The sequence below is a fragment of the Psittacula echo genome (genome assembly GCF_963264785.1).
Source record: "Psittacula echo genome assembly, chromosome: 13".
NCBI lineage: Eukaryota > Metazoa > Chordata > Aves > Psittaciformes > Psittacidae > Psittacula > Psittacula echo.
In genome coordinates, this window is record NC_137749.1 from 5,470,635 (window position 1) to 5,489,803 (window position 19,169).

At 36.5% G+C, this 19,169-nt stretch overlaps 1 protein-coding gene across 6 annotated transcripts in view; it reads right to left on the reverse strand.

The window, feature by feature from the left end:
* RIMBP2 (RIMS binding protein 2) overlaps window positions 1-19,169 on the reverse strand; it is a gene marked incomplete at both ends in the record, with an annotated part of 125,106 nt that overhangs the window by 33,954 nt on the left and 71,983 nt on the right. For 3 of the 6 annotated variants that reach the window (XM_080628353.1, XM_080628354.1, XM_080628351.1), the window contains 3 exons: window positions 1,756-1,960; window positions 7,793-7,843; window positions 11,488-11,589. In XM_080628353.1, coding sequence (XP_080484479.1) covers window positions 1,756-1,960; window positions 7,793-7,843; window positions 11,488-11,589 — 358 coding nt within the window. Of the gene's footprint in view, window positions 1-1,755; window positions 1,961-7,792; window positions 7,844-11,487; window positions 11,593-16,786; window positions 16,910-19,169 lie in introns of those variants that run through there. The other 3 variants (XM_080628352.1, XM_080628350.1, XM_080628355.1) reach the window with 3 other exon arrangements.

The following is a 19,169-nucleotide window of genomic DNA, read 5'->3' on the forward strand; positions in this document are numbered from 1 at the left end:
TTTCAAAGCTGTTCCCATTAGCATTTCAAGAATAAAAGTAAGTTAACTTGGAGAGTTTGCCTGAGGACCTCAGAAAGTTTACTTGATTTTTACTTGAGGACTGGGGCCTATTTATATCAATTCCAGATCTCAATCCAGATGTAGGCTATCCAGAGATACAGACTGACCTTCACTAGCTGCCTAAAGGACATCTCAATACCAAATTACCTTTCCTTTAAAATTAATTGTTGCTTTGAAAATCCTGTCCTTGGAGACATGAGCAGCTAATCCTGTTTATATTAAATTTCTACAAATTCTTACAGCTATCAGGTAATGCCTTCTGAATTCTCTATTTAGCGCACTTTAATACTCACTTATGTAAGACTTGCAGCTCCAGATACGCCTCTAAACAAGTATGCACCACAGTGGGCAAGACTGCAAACAGCTCAAATTTCGTGTTCAGAAACCCAAGGCATACAATGTACAAAGTTACTGAAGTGAAATGAAAGAAGGATGTCACCTTGGTTCCTTTTGACTTGATTTCACATTGAGTTTAGCACCCTTCACTGAAAATAACTGCTCATCTGTAATGACAGGGAAATGATTTGTGATTTCTAGGCACTATGCCTCAAATTTTTTCTTGAAGCTTAGGAAGATGAAATAAATAAAAGTCAAGACTATTTCATTTTCCCAGTTCCTCTTCATACTTATTTTAAAACAACCTGGGGGGAATTTGTAAGTAATGGAAATTACCTGACAAGTGTTCCTTAGCAGAACGGGTAGTTACAAAGTCATTCTACCATGGGTGATACTGAGCTGGTGAGCATACTCCTCAGCCTTGATAACAACACAGTTATAATGTACAATCTAACATGATTTGCGTGCAAGTTAGTTTCAAGTGTCTTCAGGTAACCTCTTGCCTTCATCTTTGCAATTTTCTCATGAATAATGAATTGTTAACAAAGTCGTGTACTTAGGAGGAGAAGTTGCCTTTGGCAACAGGATATGACCTGACAGAAATTCACTTGGAAAAACACATACTGTGTTGAAGTTACTGGGCACTATATGTGAAAGACCAGCAATACAGGTGCAATTTAGCAAGCAGCTGTAGATATTATCCCTAATCAGTTCTATTAAAATATATCCCATGAAGTCCCTTTCCAACCAAAATCGCTCTGTGACAGCACCTGTGTTTTTGTAGTCAGTGTTTGCTTGCATTGAAATGTTTTCCTAATGCTCTACTTCCAAGTTTGTATGGGGAAATGCCTTTTCTGTTGAACAAATGCAACTAAACCAAATACATTTCCATGTTTGTCAAAATATTCCATGCAGTTTTTTCATTTTGTATCCAGGTCTATTTACAAGTTTCTTTTATGTAACAGCTAATGCAATGTGTGTGTGAGGGGGTGCTTTCTTTTCCCATGAACTGCTACTTCAATAAGATAGCAGATCTAACCCTCTCCCTGAAACAGTGAAGGTCAGTCTTTATAATTCCAGGAGAAGCAGATATTTACATAAAGAATTCAACATTTTAACTCTAAACACGTTTCTCAACACTACACTCAACAAGAGAGAATTCTACTCACAGCAGTGCCTGAATAAACTGAAACAACCTCAGTGAAGACTTAAAAGATACTCTGAAATTTAAACAAGTCACAAAACAGGAACAAAGCAAATTCTGTCCTCCATTTGTACAAGCAAACTCTATTTACATCGAGTTACACCTTAAAACGTACACGGACAACAGGTAGCTACAGATAAAATGCTGGTCCTTACCTTTGCCTATAGAAGTGGCTATTCCATTCATTAACTGGGATAGAGATTTACCGGGAGAACCAGAGATATCTGAGGATGCCACCGAGTTACTGCTCAGGAGATCAATCTTCCCTGCTTGCTGTCGGAACTTCTCCAGCTCTCTGGATAAGAGGTTAAACTGCTCGCTCTGAGTCCGGCATTTCTCCTCTAGCTCTCGGACCTTGGCCTGCACAAGTAAGACATCACACAGACATTTGACTGAGTTCAGAGTGAGCTGTGACTGCATCAGACTTGTCTACAGTACCAGGAAGCCAGGATAGGCAAACTATTTGGGATACACAGGCCTACAATCATATTTTTCTTCCCCTAAATTCTCACCCATGTTTAGAACAAAACTTTTTAGTAGCCCTGTAATATCGGAGTAAGTATTCCTTTAATTCCCAATTTCTAAAGGGGAATTTCCTCATTGTATTTTTGGCAGTGCTAAAACAAAATCACTGCCAAGAACACCTGCAAACAGATCCTGCAGCTTTGTGACTTCTACACACATCTGAATGTCACTTTTGTGCACTCTTCCAACTTTTCCTAAACCTCAGATGTATTTCTGAGGTTTGCCAATCCTCTGCTATTAAGCTGAAGACTCCTGAGTTGCTAGATTAACATTTATGTATTAAAACTCAACAACAACAAAAAAAGACCCACAGTGGTTCATGCAGAATGTGAGCCTAGCTACTGGCTGAATTCCCTTGCAAAAATAATGCTCCTCACTGTAGATGCCAAACCACACAGAAGTAATCCAGACACCAGCCAAGAGGAGAATGTGTGTAAGCTTGTGAGAAGTACCAAAATGTCATTGTTGGCAAACATTTTTATTTTGAGGCATCAGCCTTCAACAAAACAGAACTTCAAAGATAAACTTGTGTGCTGACTTGGGAAATCTGCCTACATACAGTTTATGAATTCCTGATGTGAAAAAATGGATGAAGTGATGGAAAGATTCCCTGGCTGAAAGAAATGACAAAGGGCATGGGAATTCATGACTTTACAAGTTTTACTCAAAACATACATAAGGGGAGTGAAAATGTGAAATCCAAATCTGCACATTCATTGTACCAGCTAAATTAAAGATACAATGATTTTTTCAATAGAATGCATTTAAATTTCAATCTGCATTTATAAACAGTCTGCAAATCTATTTGCATACTACCAGATATTCCCAAACAGAAAACCCACAAATCTGGAGTGCCCAGAGATAAGGAAAGAGCATAATAACACGTATTGCAAATACTGAAGAACCAGCAAAGCTCCTGAGAAGCTCAGTTGTGAGGTCTGATTTTCACATAGGGGCAAACAGTTGTTCTGTACTTCGAAAATGTGTCAGAGCAAAAGTACCATTTTAGACCCAGGGAGCACTCATGGTCTTACGTGCTGCTATCCAAACAAGCAGAAGTAGCTCAACAAAGACAGTAATAAGCTCCTCATGTAAAAACCTAATAAATTATATCCTAATCTGATGCTTTATGATGAACAAACATGACTTCCCTTCATTAAAATCCCCTTTATAGCATATGCCTAGTTAAACAACTGAACTAACAAAGGAAGTCTGGATACCAATTGGATTCATTTAATTGTATTAAACGTCTTTTTCTTGAAAGAAAAATGTTCTCAGTTCATATAAGAAGGCCTGCACATACAACATATCAAGAAAACAACATATATTACATACCACTATAAAAAGATCTTAGCACAGCTAAAGACAAACAAAACACTTATAGTCCCCAGAAGAACACAAAAATCTAAATTTCCTACTACAGCAGGTGGTACTGTTTGTTCCTTTCTTTTGTAACAAATATATTTTTAAAGCTACAGTGAATTTTGAGGAGATAATTTCTTCGTATTCATAAAACACAAATTAATTTAGTTCTGCCAAAGAAGTCTCAAGGGTATCTACCTGCCTCATTATGAAACAGAAAACAATACGGTACAGAGATCTTGTGGGAGTTTTACACAAACATTAAATGCTTTGATTTTTGGTGGGTTTTTTGTCTTTCATCTTTTCACTGTGGTTTTGAGCAACCAAAATAGAAGCCTTTGCTACTTGTTAATTTGCTGCATGAATAATTCATCTATGTACAATTTTAAAAGAACATTAAACAAACAAAGTAGTAAACTGATGTGGGTTTTTAGATCCCCTCTTTCCAATGAGAAGCTTAAGGATGAGGTATTCAACTCACTAAGAATATATACTGACCTTTCCACATGCAGTTATGGAAATTCTAGCATAAAGTAAAAAATAAAAGCATCACAATCCAGACCTGAACAAGATGCTAAGGCTGCCTTAAAAAAATTTTGGGTAAAAAAAATATTATTTTAATTTATTATTATTTATTAATGTAGAACTTCTTTGCATTTCAGTATATATAACTATATGTTTGACTTTTCTTTTGAGCATCTACAAACTTCAAGTTGTTCTTTCATGACAGTACGAAGCCTGGATGAAAAATGCCTTCACTACTTTTTTATCAAGGTTGTGAGTTAGAAGTGAGTACAAAGCTGTTACTACGTAAAGAACAAATTGTCCTAAGATCCACAACAGTGCTGGCAGGAGACATCCCGTCCCCATCTTTGTTTTTTCCGTTGAGGCAGGTTTATTGTTAGCCAGCCAGACTCACCTCCCTGTGGAAAATCTACATGTTGGATGTCATTGCTGAGCAAGGCATGTGCTTATGCTCTCAGAAGAATTTTTATTCATATCATGGTATAGCCTATCCTAACAACCATTAAAGTGCCAGGTCTACCAGATCTCCCTAAACCTGGATCTGCCTATAGCACTGGCTGTATGAAAACACGTTCTCTACTCCAGACCACACTTGAATGTATGCCACCCAGGACTTGCCAAGTTTCTCATACAATACATAGTGCTATTTCTAAAATGTAAACAGCTTCTTAAATGGAAAATGAGGCAGACTTCATCCATTACAAAAAATACAGTTCACACAAGACAGATATGACAATGAGCAACTTTCCAGGTGGACAGCTTGAATTCAGACTAGTAATTAGCTCACATATTCTGCTATGGAGATCTCATTTCATGGTTTAACTGTTTACATAGCAGCAAGGGCTTTCAATAGATGGCTCAGTAATTCAACTTAAGGTGAAAATATCACATAAAATTATCTCTGTATTAACAAAGAAACAATCTGAATTCAGACAAAATCCACACAATCAGAAAGGCATCATCTTGAATAAGCTACCAAACCATTCCTACTGGGCATGCTCATCAGAAATCAGCTGTCAAAACCAGCTTCTGGGTTTTCATTAGGTCATGCCAGATTTGAAAATCAATCTCTTGTAGAAAAAAACTTCTGATAGAAGTGATTTAGTATGAGGCCAATAAATGCCAAGCATGCTTGAGTAACAATGATTCTAGCACGCATCCCATGCAAGGTTAGGCAGGACTATCATACACATTTTAAAGGTCAAAGTGCAGGATTCATGACAAGGAAAGGAGAATTTATGCCCTAAAATACCTGCATGCTGTCCAAGGTGTTCTGGATGAAGTGCAAAGCAATAAATTCCAAACAGGACACAGTAAACAAAGAGATGTGAAATACACGAAGAAATAAAAACAGTTTTGAACACTTTTTTTACATTTCAAAGCAAAATATATAAGAACAGTTAACACGCATAAAAACATGCATGAACACAAACCACGCTACAGAACATTCCAGAAATCAATACCACTGCTGATCTTACATTGCAAAAGGCACATTAAATAAAACACTGGAAATTAATAGCCTTATGGCAATGAAAAGCAAAAGCTTAGGAAACAATGGGGTTATGCAAATCAGAGGTCACAGACAAATCAGCTAAATGAGAATTCTGATTAGCTTGAGGCAGGTAAACAACCATTTGCCTGCTTTGTTTCTACTTCTCTTTTCCTGCATCACGTACTTTCCACCAGGCATTAAATAATAATTTAATATTATAACCTTAAAGGAAAGACAAACTTAACATACATGATGATAATGAAAGCCAATGAGTAAAACATGTTCTGTAGGAATAATAAATATAATAATAAATAATAAACAGATACAAATAAACATTTATATTTTTTAAGATGATCAATGCGTCACAAAAACCACCTTCCATCAGTGCATGACCAGTAAGTGTTCAGACAGAAAAAGGTAAAAAGAAATCACCTTCTGCTTAGAACAGATTTCTAACTGAAATACTGACAATGCACTTGCTATAATCTATAATATCCCATGTTCTTTATGATATGTATCTTTCATTAAGACCAAATAACCATTCAGTGCCTTTTCTTTTCCTCAGGCAGAAAAACTGGTTTACTTGTGCATCTGTATTTTCTGACACTTGACCTTATCCTTCAAAAAATATGACTGGAAATTAAGGAATCTGTTCTTTAAGATTAAAAACTAGGGAAGAATTGTTTGCTTTAGGAACCTTCTTACAGGAGTTCTGATTTCTGCTACACATTGCTGTAATTTGTCCTATCTTGCACAAAACTGTAGGTTAGCCTTCATTTCTAAACAGAACCAGCAAAGTGAATAAAAAGTTCTGTCAGCACCAGCCAGATATTTGAGTGTATTAATTTATTTCAATTTGAATTTTTGTGGTTTCCTATGTAATTTAACCATAACTGTATGTATCCATTCTAAAGGTTCCATTATTATAAGAGCCTCAGTATAAAACCACTAAAAATCTCACTTCAACCTAGAACAAAGAGATTTTGCACACCTTTCCTTATTCAAACTAAAACTGACAGAAAATCTAATGGGTTTTGAATATGAGTAAGAATTTGCTCCTATTCTCCATGTCACTTCTATACAAGACACATGCAATTCTTTTTCTTTAGGTAAAGAAGACTAAATCACTAGACTGGAGTTTTCTTAGGAATAAGGACTTGAAGGAAGGCTTGAAAAGCTACTATTGAATTTAGAGGCAATATCCTGTGCCAAGGTCGTAACTGCTATGAGCAATTACTAATGAAAACACTATTTTTTTTAATTTATCTTTATGGAGGACATTGCTTCTATGGATGATGTCAGTATGTGCAGGTAGTTAGTGCCTTAAAAGTTAGCAAATCAGTTCATCTGAATTGTACCTCAAAATTTTATTTATTTAACAGCGTTTACTTACTAAATCCAATAGTCGCTGGCAAATTCTACAAACATATTGCAGCATAGCTGGGAAATGCTAAGAAAGGCCACTGCTGGTGATAAACAGCAATAGGATTAGAGGCAATGAACATGGGTAGCATCCAGAGAAAAGTGCTGACAGGATACAAGAATAATATCCTTCATAATGAAAGTGCTCAAAGACTGAAAGAGGCTGCCTGTGTGGGTTGTCATATCTCCATTCTCAGAGATGTTTAAAAATGGACTGGGCAAAGCCTTGAGCAGCCTACAGTGACTCTGAAGAGGGCCCTTCTTTGAGCAGGGAGGTCCCTTCCAAACAGAATCATCCGATGATTCTAACTAAAAATTTGAATGTGTATCTGGTGCCTGTGATTTTCAAATGCCCAGTTCAGGCTGCCTAGAAAATGGTTTTCCAATAAGAAGAATTAAGTGTTTTCTGTCTACTATGCCCTTTGAAGGTTTTTCAGTGTTCAAATTCTTTTATTAGGTTTAAAAATTTTGTCTCTTTAGCATGTTGCTTTAGGCTTACTACACAGTATTTAATTAGGAACGTTAGGTAACTTATTGATATTTGCAGCTATATTTCCAGTCTAGATGATAATAATTCCCACAATTAATCACTTCCTTTTTATATACCTGACAGTATTTTACAAAAACCAGTACCAACATTTCTATTCTATTCAAGGAGAAAGTGAGGTACACACATCACTTGCAACAGCTCAGCTTAATACACTCCTATCTGAATTATAATCTTTAAAGGATGCAATTACATTAGAAGAGAAAAAATAATAAAGTATATGCCTACATATTACTTGAACTTTCAAACTGATGATGCTGTACAATTATACAGAGTGGAACCTCCACAAGCAAAGGTAACACAAAGGGTATCTTCTTACCTCTAGCAACTGAACTGCTCCTTCATGTTCCTTCTTAGCTTCAACCTGAGCCTTGATTTTATAAAAACAGAAAATGGAAAGGGAAAAACGAAATAGAAAGAAAAAAAAAAATCAGTTAGTCATACCACATGTAGTATGCTCTTACTGCGTAAAGCAGCATACCGTATACTGCAATCCCAAGCCAATTACAATTTTGAAAGGGTGGCTCTGCCAATATTACTACAGAGATTTGGTTCCAAGCCACTGAAATAACTGCTTATTTTTAGGAGACTGAATCTCAGCAAATGTTAGCAGCACTGGTATTTTGTGGGACAAAGACAAGCATGCTCAACACACTGCGAGACAAGAACACATCAGAAGTATCTCTGAAACCCTTTACATTAAAACTGAAAAATGAGCTTGTTATTCCACATTGCAGGAGGTGCAGACACCTACAATACCAGCTAGGAGAAAGCAACACAAAACCTAAGCTCATTCTTTACACGTAGCAACAGTATTATCATCTAAATAAATAGTTCACAGAACACTTCAAGGCAACCACAAGAAAGCTTGTCTGTAAACAGGTGTGCAACATTATAGTCTATTCAACTGAGACAAAGAAGAAAAGAAGGAATTGCAGAAAAGTGTATTTTATGCTAAGAAATTCAGTTATAAATTTTTGGTAGGGAAAAGTCTAAACCTTTGTGTTATGCTTACTTTATTTCCATTTAAGTTTTCACTATCTTCTTTACTGAAGCCTGCCCAAGGTAAGCAAAATGTTCTATTAACCATTTTATCAGGCTGAGAGCAATATGATACACTAACTTTGCCTCTTTGCTCCTTTATTAGTGTAACCCAAAGACCACAATCTGCACATTCCTCATCAAAGGCAAGTCTTAAAACTCTCCAATTTTGCAAAAGTCAACAACCTACAGACTTTCTAATTTAATGGGCCAGAAATTCCCACGATGGACACTGACACAGCTATGTTAACTTCATTTTCATCATCTGTGAGGGCTACCCTACTGTATTACTGGTTTCAGTGGAAGCTGGGTCAAGCCATAAAGTCACAGCTGAAAACATACACCCAAGCTATACTTCACTGTCATGCACAGTAATAAATCCTCCTTCAGACCTGCACACAGAGCCATATTTCTTCCTATACTGTAATAAGTCTTACTGATAGCACCTGATAAATATTGGCTCCATGAGCATTACCAAACATATGATGACAGGTGACATAAAGCCTTGTGTTGTCCATCATTACAAGTTTAATAAAATCTACCCAGAATATGAGTTCTTGATAAAGGATTAGAAAACCTGCATCAACAGCTATCTCTCTTTTACATCGAACTTTCTTGTATTAAGGCTTTCTTGGAGAAAAAGACCATCTGATTCCCCATCAACACAAAACCTTGATGAACAATATTATATTCTTCCTTTTAGGCTGGAGATCTGATCAGTGTGTACACATATTAAAAAACACAGTGGATTTTTATTTAGAATATCAAAATGTATCACCAAATGCATCAGACTGCACCAGCAACTTCCTTTGTTTTGAAGTACACACTTCTGTGTTTCATCAGGAACTTTACAACAGCAACATGATAGATACACTGTGAAATGTCACCTCTTACTGCCTGGGGAGTCACTACTTTAATTTTATGGTACTTTTTAAAGTGATTAGGTGACTTCAATAAAAAAAGGAAGAAGGAATTTAACACACGTGTACTTGGTACATTGGGAGGTCAGCTCTGGATGAAATTGGTCAGCAATTCCTGTTTACTGAGAGAAAGCTTTATAGTTACTTAGGTAACACATTTACTTAAATAATTTTTCTGTCAATAAACATTGCACTGTAATGTTGGAAAGGAGGTGTGTTGGATATTCACAGCCTAGAGGCTACAGAAGAACAAATTAATCTGTGCTTATTTCCACTATCATACCTAGATTCACAGGAGCTTGCATAACTCTCTACAAAGTAGAACTGTGCACAGTATAGGTATCCTCCCAAAATCTTCCTGTGTTTTGAATACTTTCCCTCTTCTACCCATACAATGTACTAATCCAGTCTTCATTCTTATCCTGTAGCATTAATAATAACAGTACAGAAGCAACTAAGCATCTTAAGCATGTTACAGTGGAAAAGAATCTGAGCTCGGAAGTTCTGAAAATCAAATCAAAAAAAGGCCTTTTTCTTGTTGAGTGGTATCTAGAATGAATATCACATGTGGATTTTGTCAAGAGATGTGATGGCGGGAATGTTCATTTATGTTGTCACAGATCCTTATCATGAAAGGCAATTAGAATTAAAAAAGACAACAGCAACTTAATCTCATTCAGAATTAGATGTTTCAGGACGGAAACAAGTGCCTGCGCAAAGTCCAAGGAAAAATATTTCAGGCTAATGAATGAAATCAGTGGGAAGGATGAATTATTTCTTAAATGCTGCTAAGTAATGTATAGACAAATTGTTATGGTGGATTTTAGTACAGGAATTCTAATCTAAAATTCTAGTAAAACTTAGTGGTAAATGATTATTAGATAATAATTTTTAACACCAATAGTCTCATACTCCATGCTACTTCAGGTCCACCGAACAAGAATTTAATCACTGGCTACAGATGCTGAGCTAGTCACATTGAGTAAAATACCACATACAATAAAATCTTGTTTGTGTTTGAAGCCTGTCTTGCTACAGCTTAACAAAAAATGACTGGAGAAAACAGTACTACAGAGATTAGTTTCCTGTTGCCAATCTGTAACAAAAAGAGACCCATGTAATGTGGATTTATTAGAAGAAGGTAACAAAATTTAGCCAGAAGAAAAGCTGCACCTTTCTTTGCTTTGCCTAGAAATTTAAATCCAAAATTTACATGGAAGTTCAAATAATGACAGGTTAATATAACTATAAATGAGTCTTTGAAATATGCCTCAATACATTAATTGCAAAAGGCTAAAAGAAAATTAACTGAAGATCTCATTTGGCCAAGTGAAGTTTTCTATTTCAAGAAAACTATTTTAGATGCATCTTTTTATTCTGCTGAGAATGTCTCTCCATGCCAATTCTCTACCAAATTATCATTAGCATTATTATTTGTGTTTTCATCTAGTCAAGCAACTGGAAAAATCAACAGTAGTACTGAGACAATTGCAGCTTTTTCAACTATGATGCGCAAGTACCTTGACAAGGACTTGACTTGAATCTAATTTAGTGGAGATAGATGATAAGAACTGCCACTGTCTGGAACAGAAAGCCAAAGAAATCCTAACAAAACATTATTATGTCAGTGAGAATGACTAATTGTTCCAGCCAACTGACAAGAAAATGGTAGATTCCCCTATTTTGATTATCATGGAATTAAGACTGAATTCCTTCCTTCCTGACATTTAAAGAATGAACAAATATTCCTGAGTCCAATATAGAGGGAAGCAATGGAAATACAGAGGAAATAGATGTATTTGTATCAATTTTCTCCCTACTGAGGACTTACATATATTGGTCAGGTTAATGTTTGCTGGCATTAACATTTATAAATCAATTAGTACAGCCATTTAAACCCAACAGTGAACATCCACTTGTTACAAGTGCATCAGCAGTCATGCAGTTTGGAGGTCACAGTTTAAATTCCTTCAAACCAAGAGATCTGTTCCATGACCTGTGCTCTTCTCACTGCAATTCACTTTTCCACCTGACTTTCCCTTTCTCCACTTACCTTCTGCAGGAGTTCAATTTCCTGCTGTTTGGCGTTGAGAACAGCCAAGGCTTGCTCATGCTCCAACTCCAGCTGTTGCCGCCGTTCAGCAGCCTCTCGCATATGCTGTTTCAAAGGAAGCAGAAAAACTATCAGGAGACTTTAACACATTCTATCTGCAGTCAAACATGCTGCCACTCCCAGGCATGCAGATGTTCTTCTCAACATAAAAGATCTCTGGTATCACTGGTAGGCAACAGGGAAACTGGATGTCGTATAACCCAATATGGCCTCTGTGATGCACAAGGGAATAGTACCCACTTTATTCATCAGGCACACATTTATTTGTTGCATTTTGCTGAAAAATTAAAGACTGGGAAGAAAAATAGCTTGACAATTCCCTAAATGCCTCTTTATCTATGATATGCTTTTGTGATTTGTTTTGCAAATGACGACCCACAGAAATAGCTTACCTTTGCTAATCTCTATTATTTATAGCAAATTAAAGCAAAACTAACAGGTCAATTTGAACAGAAGTGACTATACAGTGCTCAAAAACAACTTTCAAAGTACAGGTGCTACTAATGATTCAAAGCAATATGATAAAGGTTCTTGGGAAGAGCAGAAGCTGATCAATGTCAAGATACCTTGTAGATAGAAATCTTTTTCATTACAAGTTAATATTATTCTCCCGATATTGTTATAACTTTCAAACACCCTGTTCATAAATGGGAGTTAAGAAAGATCTCTACAGATTCTGATCTCTCTGGTGAAACTGGTATTAAAGATTTTTATTTTCCAAATTACATATTATTCCCATAATACTCACAGAGCAGAGGCACAATATCTTATCTGCAGCACCATGAGTTATTACACACAAACCTATTAGGAATCAGCACTTTGAAACAGAAACACATGGCTAAAATTGACAAGAAGAGCCCAAAATATCTAAATGTGTATGGGAGAAAATTGTATCAAGCATATTGCTAACCTTTAATGAGGTGTTACTCTCTGCTACATGTTACTCATAACAAAAAGGGACAGCACAGGGGCTTGACTTCTCTCAATCTGGGCATGTTTGCAAAGGAAGCAGAAATGTCTCCAATACTCCACTTGGCCTCTGCTTGGAATGTATTTATTTGATGTATTAATTAGAAACAACAACAAAAAAATCAAATATTTTTCCAATTTACCAGTTTTCACTCTCAGCTAAGGCTTATTTTCCAGGAGTGTTGTGAGGATTCAGTGTTTTGGCTGTCAGCATCTCTGAAGTATGCACATAGAAAAGTATGCACATATTAGAAAAGTTAGATGGATTTGTTAATGGGTAGAATCTATTCTCAGTATTTAACAATGACCAAAAATAATGGTTCTGATTCTCACGTCATCTGAATGAACGTAACCTATTTTTGCTAATCAGTATTATGATTTAAATTTACTGAGCTCAGCAGCTTCTATCAAGTCTTATGTAAAACTTGACACTGATGGAGCATCAGCACATTTCTTATATTCAAGAAATGGTGAGGCAATCAAGTCATTCTCACACCTTTAGTTATCAGTAAAAAATCAAAGGTCTCACTTCATTCTCTCAAGATTTAGTACCAGATTTGGTACAGCATTATTTGATACTGTTAAGTTCTTACTACTTTTACAAAAGCTACTACAGAACATTTCTAGTCCTTTGGAAACATCAATAAATAATTAATACCGTGACCACACAGTGAATCTATAAAATTCAGCTTTTAATTTCTCTGTTTCCTAAAATATGTATTTAATGATCTACAGTTCATAGAAGTTAAGGTCAAAAGAAAACATTTGGTCATCTATGTTAACCTAAAAGTATCTCTCTGCCATTTTTAGTATTGTCATGATCTACCTACTATTTAAAGCAGCAAGGATCTCTTCACCCCAGCATCTGTCCCTCCCCTGGCACAGCAATTAAATCTCCCCCAAACCAGAAGCAGTTTCTCCCCTCCTGCTCTGCTCACAAATCGGTTCTGTCTGCAGATCTGTTTTGCACTTCATATCTCCACATCAGCCACTGTCATTTCTTCTTCCAAGCCTGAGGGGAATAGGTTAGGGAAGTAGAGAAGGATTTCAGGGATCACTGGAAGACCAGCAGGGAGAAAGCTCTGAGCTGCTGAATTCCTTTTGCATCTTCCTTCAGGACTGATTTTTACAGTGCCATCACATTGCCATGGTTTTTGAAGGTGGTTACAATCCATTTGTCCTTGCTATCACTGTCCTTAATATGAAGCAGGTTAGAACTTTTTAGACACGTGTATTTGCACTTCCCTTTTTGCAACCTTTCTAGAGGTCCTAATAATGTAACTCTAACATCAGAAAGCAAATCCACATCTGAAATAGCTCCTTTCAAACTACAGAGCTAGATGGTTGTGCAGTATAAGCTGTTTCTGAAATAACAATTCAGGGACCTGCTCAAGCAGTTGTTTTTCCAGCTCCCTCATTTGACAATGAGTAGTCCATCCGAGTTCCAACCATTTCAGTTGCCTACAGCTGCAAACAAAACAAAGGAACCCATCCTTTCCTACAGCAGGGACTCACACAGTTCTAAAATGTGCAACTGGTTAGTGCTAGAACAAACTCAAATGGCTTTCACGTACTAAAGTCCTAAAGTCTTGTTTATGAGACAGAACTCATACATGATGCTGAATGGGGAGCAAATTTAATTCCCACCCAAGTACTCTTACAAAAGGACTTTTCATCTGCGCTTGCAGATGGGTGGGCACCATTACAGTGGAATGAATGGGAAAAGCTGGCTGAACACACCAGAAAATCAGAACTGTTCTATGTGAGAGGCATTGTGAAGATTCTCAGAAGTTAGCTAGTTCAGCAGTTCTTTATCTTCTCTTTTCTGCTGTGCTGATACATCCTGAATTTCTCAAAAGAGAAACTGAATTCCTCTTCTGACAGGGAAACAAGGCTAAATATTTCTCAAAACTTTCCAATGATTGGAAATCTGTAAACCATTTTTTCAAACTACTTATTTCCTGAGCATATGAGGACACATGTGAAATATACAATTAACTGCATCTGCTTGGCATAGTTTAGTGCTAAAAAGGATACTTAAGGTTTCAAGACTATTCAAGACTGTTCAAATTCTGCCAGCTCAGAAGGGTTCTGCTCAAGAGACAGAAATACTGAACATGAAAAGCCAGGATTCCTATATCCACGAGACAAGTTTGGGGTTATTTTTTCAGTGAAGGTAAACTTTTGAAGGAGTTGTTAAGCAGAACAGTAAGAATTATGAGATGTACAGGATTTTTCTCTACCATTAGAAGTATTATTGCAGTAGTAGTTAAGGAAAATCAGTCAAATAACCAGATTCAGCTCTTCTACACAAGAAATTTGGGAAAATCATTAAGTCGAATGCCAGTAGATAACCTAATTAAAGAGTGGAACTGTTTGGTATGGCCAAAGAGGAAAGTATGTTCTTTAATTTGTTTTAAGAAAACAGAACAGAATCCATTATTAGAGGAGTTTCAAGTGTTCAAAGCCATACAAGCCTCACAAAATCAGCATCTGAACAGGGTTTTATTGCTCATGAAAGTGGGTTTTTTTAGCATCATAGGAGTCCAGACAATAATAATTTGTATTCTAATTCGATGAAATGAGATTTAATGCCGACTTACTTAGAGCAAAATCTAATCCTCAGCTGTTTTATGAGCCATGAATTCACAGTTCATTTCTTTGCTATGACTTTTTTCCTCATATATTTCTACTACGAGCTCTCTGAAGTGAATTTCTGTAGCTATCAAGCTGGAATCCCACAGTCATCATAGAGGGAGCACAGACAAGCCAGACCTGTTGGCACAGCTTCTAAGTGTTGATCCTACTTTATAGGTACTAGCACATGGCTCTCAGTGAAACAGAAAATTAGTGATAAAGTTCTGTGGAACTGCCAGGTTTGTAGTCCAGAGAAGAAAAGGAAGGCAATAAATTCCTACTTAATCCTGGTAAAAGTTGTATTAGTGTGAAGATAGATAGTAGTGTATTACTCTTGTGCTTAATTAGGCAGTTTCATTTTTCCTTTCCCAATAGATGTGTTTCTTATTTTTATTATAATTCTAGATTTTTTCCCATCAGTACCACCTATTGACTGTTAAATAGGACACTGATAATTCACTGCACAACAATACATAGAACAGGAAACTCCCCTCAGCATTGCCTAACAGGTTATTTTAACAGCTCATGCTTCTAGAAGCTGCTATAGTAAGCTGGTTCAACACAGAGCAGTCAGTTTACCTCTGATAACCCCACAGCCTTTTGGAGGCTCAGAAAGAGGGATGTGACTTATAACCACCTTTAATTTCCACCTGTGGCTGGAAGACCTCCTCCTCACCTCTTAAACAACATCAAATAAAGCTTGAGAGAGGGTTTCAACAACATCCTAGCAACGCAACAAGCCAAAACAAAACCTCTCCTTAAAATTCAGATAGGTATCCATTTGTATAACTACAATCATCTCCAAATGCTCAGATCTATTCTGAAGCAGCCAACAGCAAAACTACTTTTCCCATTTTTACAGAGAGTCTGATGCAAGTCAAAATCATTAACAAATCCAACTTTAAATAAGTGATTGCACTTATGACAAGCACTGGCTGAAGCCACTTAGCAATATTAAAACACTCTGCAAAGAAAAGCCTTGCTCACAATTTAAGATCTCAGAACAGTTATTTGCACTTCCATCTCCTACTCCCAGGGCATGCATCCCTCCTTTGCTAGTCACTTCAGTGGTTCAAAAAAGGAAAACTTTCAGCTTGAGAAGATGAAAAATAAGCAGCTCCTTGGCAGTTTGTCAGAAAAGTTTCAGCACCAGATCAATCTTACATTCTAAACAGACTGAAAACATCCTTCATTTTCCTAAATGGTCTGAATTACAGACAAGTGTTTACAATTGTTTTCTCTCTCAAGAATTCTCACTGTAGTCCTCACCAGGGCAGATCATTCACTGATGCAAACAGCTGTAACTGCATGGCTTCTTCATTGTGGGTTTTGGTTTTTGTTTGGGGTTTTGTTTTTTAATAATCTTAGTTGCTTCATGCTCTTCAAGACACGTTTTAGTGACAGCTTTCCACATCACAGCTTCTATATTTTCTACAACTAAGAAAAACTGGGAATTGTGGCTCATTGAAACTAGTTTGTGTTTCTACCACATCACAGATCCTTCTCCATTACTCCTGATCCATCTATCAAGGTTTGGCTTACCAAGCTACTGACTTCCATCTTATTTAATCAATGAACATCAGCACTATTAATCAAGTAATAGAGGTACTGGATTGTTGGATTTTATACATACCTTTAGGACCTGCTCTAAGTTCTCCAGCTTGGCTTGGAGCTGGTGTTTTCCCTTTACAGCCAAATCTCGTTCTTTGGTCACTCTGAGAAGGGTTTCTCTAAGATGGTCATACTCTGATTTTACCTAGAAAAAATAGAATGTAATCATTGCCCAAACTGCTAATTAATGACAGGAAAACTATATCTGTCACAGACACTTCTGCATGTTAAATGGGAAAAGGAGAAAAAGTTCAAAGAACTTAGGAAAGCAGCATGAAAGATGGAATGAAATGTTCATTGAGGAGATCGTGTGCATCTCATATACATGCATACAGGAAACATCTTCTTTCAACAAGGACTACAAACTGGCAGCCAAACTGTAGTTACGCAAATTTAAATAAGTATCAAAATAAATTACAATCAACTCCTAATTCGTCTGGATTTCAGAGGCATCAGAAATGGGTATACTATATAGACACAGAAATCTAATGTAAATATAGAAATATAAGTCACATTTATTCTTTAGTGTAAATTGACTTAATTTAAGTACCTTGGTGCTAGCTTAACCATTTCAGTATGACTCTTTCGATAAGAGGATTTTGTGAATCAGTGATAGTGACTACTCCACAAACACACATAGAAAATAAGAAAATAAAATATTGAACTATTTTATCCTGCCATGGAAAAATTCTTTCTTTAAATCAGATCAGCTGAAAATTTGATTTCTTATCTCTCACTATCTTATGACTTTGTGTCACGTACTGATGTGTAACAATAGGATTGTCATAGCTTGTATCATTATCAGGAGCTGCAATTTTTACATTAAGACTGAAAACCCGTTAGCAATAAACACTTGGGTAAATCAAATACATAATGTTGACATACTATTTCCACTTCCCTGGCATGCTGAAAGAAGGTAAGAAAGCAAAAGAAAGATCCGTATTATTTTTAGCGAACAGTGTTCCAAGAAGCATCTGTTTTCCTTTGTTAACTGCAGCGCAGAAGCACGAACAATGCTGGCAGGTTTATGGACTAAAGAAAGGCAAAGCAGTACCAACTACTGGGATACAGCACAGCCTTTCATCTGGGTGCAGCTCATGTTTCCTTCTCACTTTGGTAAAGGAAGTGACAAGTTCTTTTTTTTGTTTTCCCAATTTAATTACTGTAATTCCGTAGGATTTTTAAAGAACGAGCGGCATTAAGCAGTCTCCGACATGGAGATCTCCTGAACCTTTTCTGAAGGAATGTTTTGGAAACTGATTCAGGCTTTCTATTTGCCTTCTGGCCTCAGTTTGTTAACTTGCAAATTTTGCCACAGACCAAGCAATCTAAATGGTTGCAGCCAGCCCTGGTATTCATCTTTGCAAGAGGGCTCTTTAGAGTGCAGTGGACTAGAAAAAAGAAACAGGAAAATGGAATAAATCATGTTTTCCACAAGAGCTGATGCAATTATTGTCAACCTCAGGATTTTTTTTCTGTGCACAGATTTTTCTTTTCCTCCTCCCTCTTTATAACTAAGGAAACTATTAAACATTGGATTTTCAGAATCTATTAACTTCCTGCACCTTTGGATTGCATTTCATTGCTCAGATCAGTCAGTGTAGATTGTTGAAGAATAATGGAGTGGAAAAAGGAAGCAATGAAGCATCACTGTCAACAACACAATTTTGTTATTGTCTGTGATTCTCAGTTTATTTATTGAGGGTGAATGAAGTACAATACTTCCAACAAGTTTCAAGAAAAGGTTATTTTCCTCAGGCTTTAGTTTTCCCTGTCTCTAAAACAGCTGACACCAACTTACTACCTTTATAAAGAATTTGCTAAAACTTACTAGTCATCACAACCTGAGTAATTTTGGGGAGCTACTGAACATGGTACCTTTCTGCTATATGTTTTTCCCAGGAACACTGATAATTTTAAATATTCCTACAGGGCATTCTTACCAATACTTTCTGCTTTGAAGACTGTATACCACACAGAATGCGGTGATAGACACATTTATATAACCCATAAGGCAGCATAAAACTTGATGAGTCTATCATTTGCTCTTTTTTTTTTAGATAACATTTGTTCTTCAATGTGAATTTAATGCTCTCTTCAAGCAAGCTATTTAAGAACATATGGGATATACACGAACTTGAATTACACAGAGAGCACATTAAAATATCAATGCTCCCAGTGGCAAAACCAGTTGACCTAAATAAAGTGCCATCATAAACAGTTTTAATTTCATGGCAGAAACAGGGAACATTTTGATCTCTGATGTTTCTCTGTTCAATGCACCAACCAATTTAGTTTTCATCCCATACCTTCACACTTGCTAAATGTACCCTCATTTAAGTCAGTTATGAAGGCCAGGATGCTGCTAAAGCATCTTCCACTTGCTGAACACTTGAACAGAAACT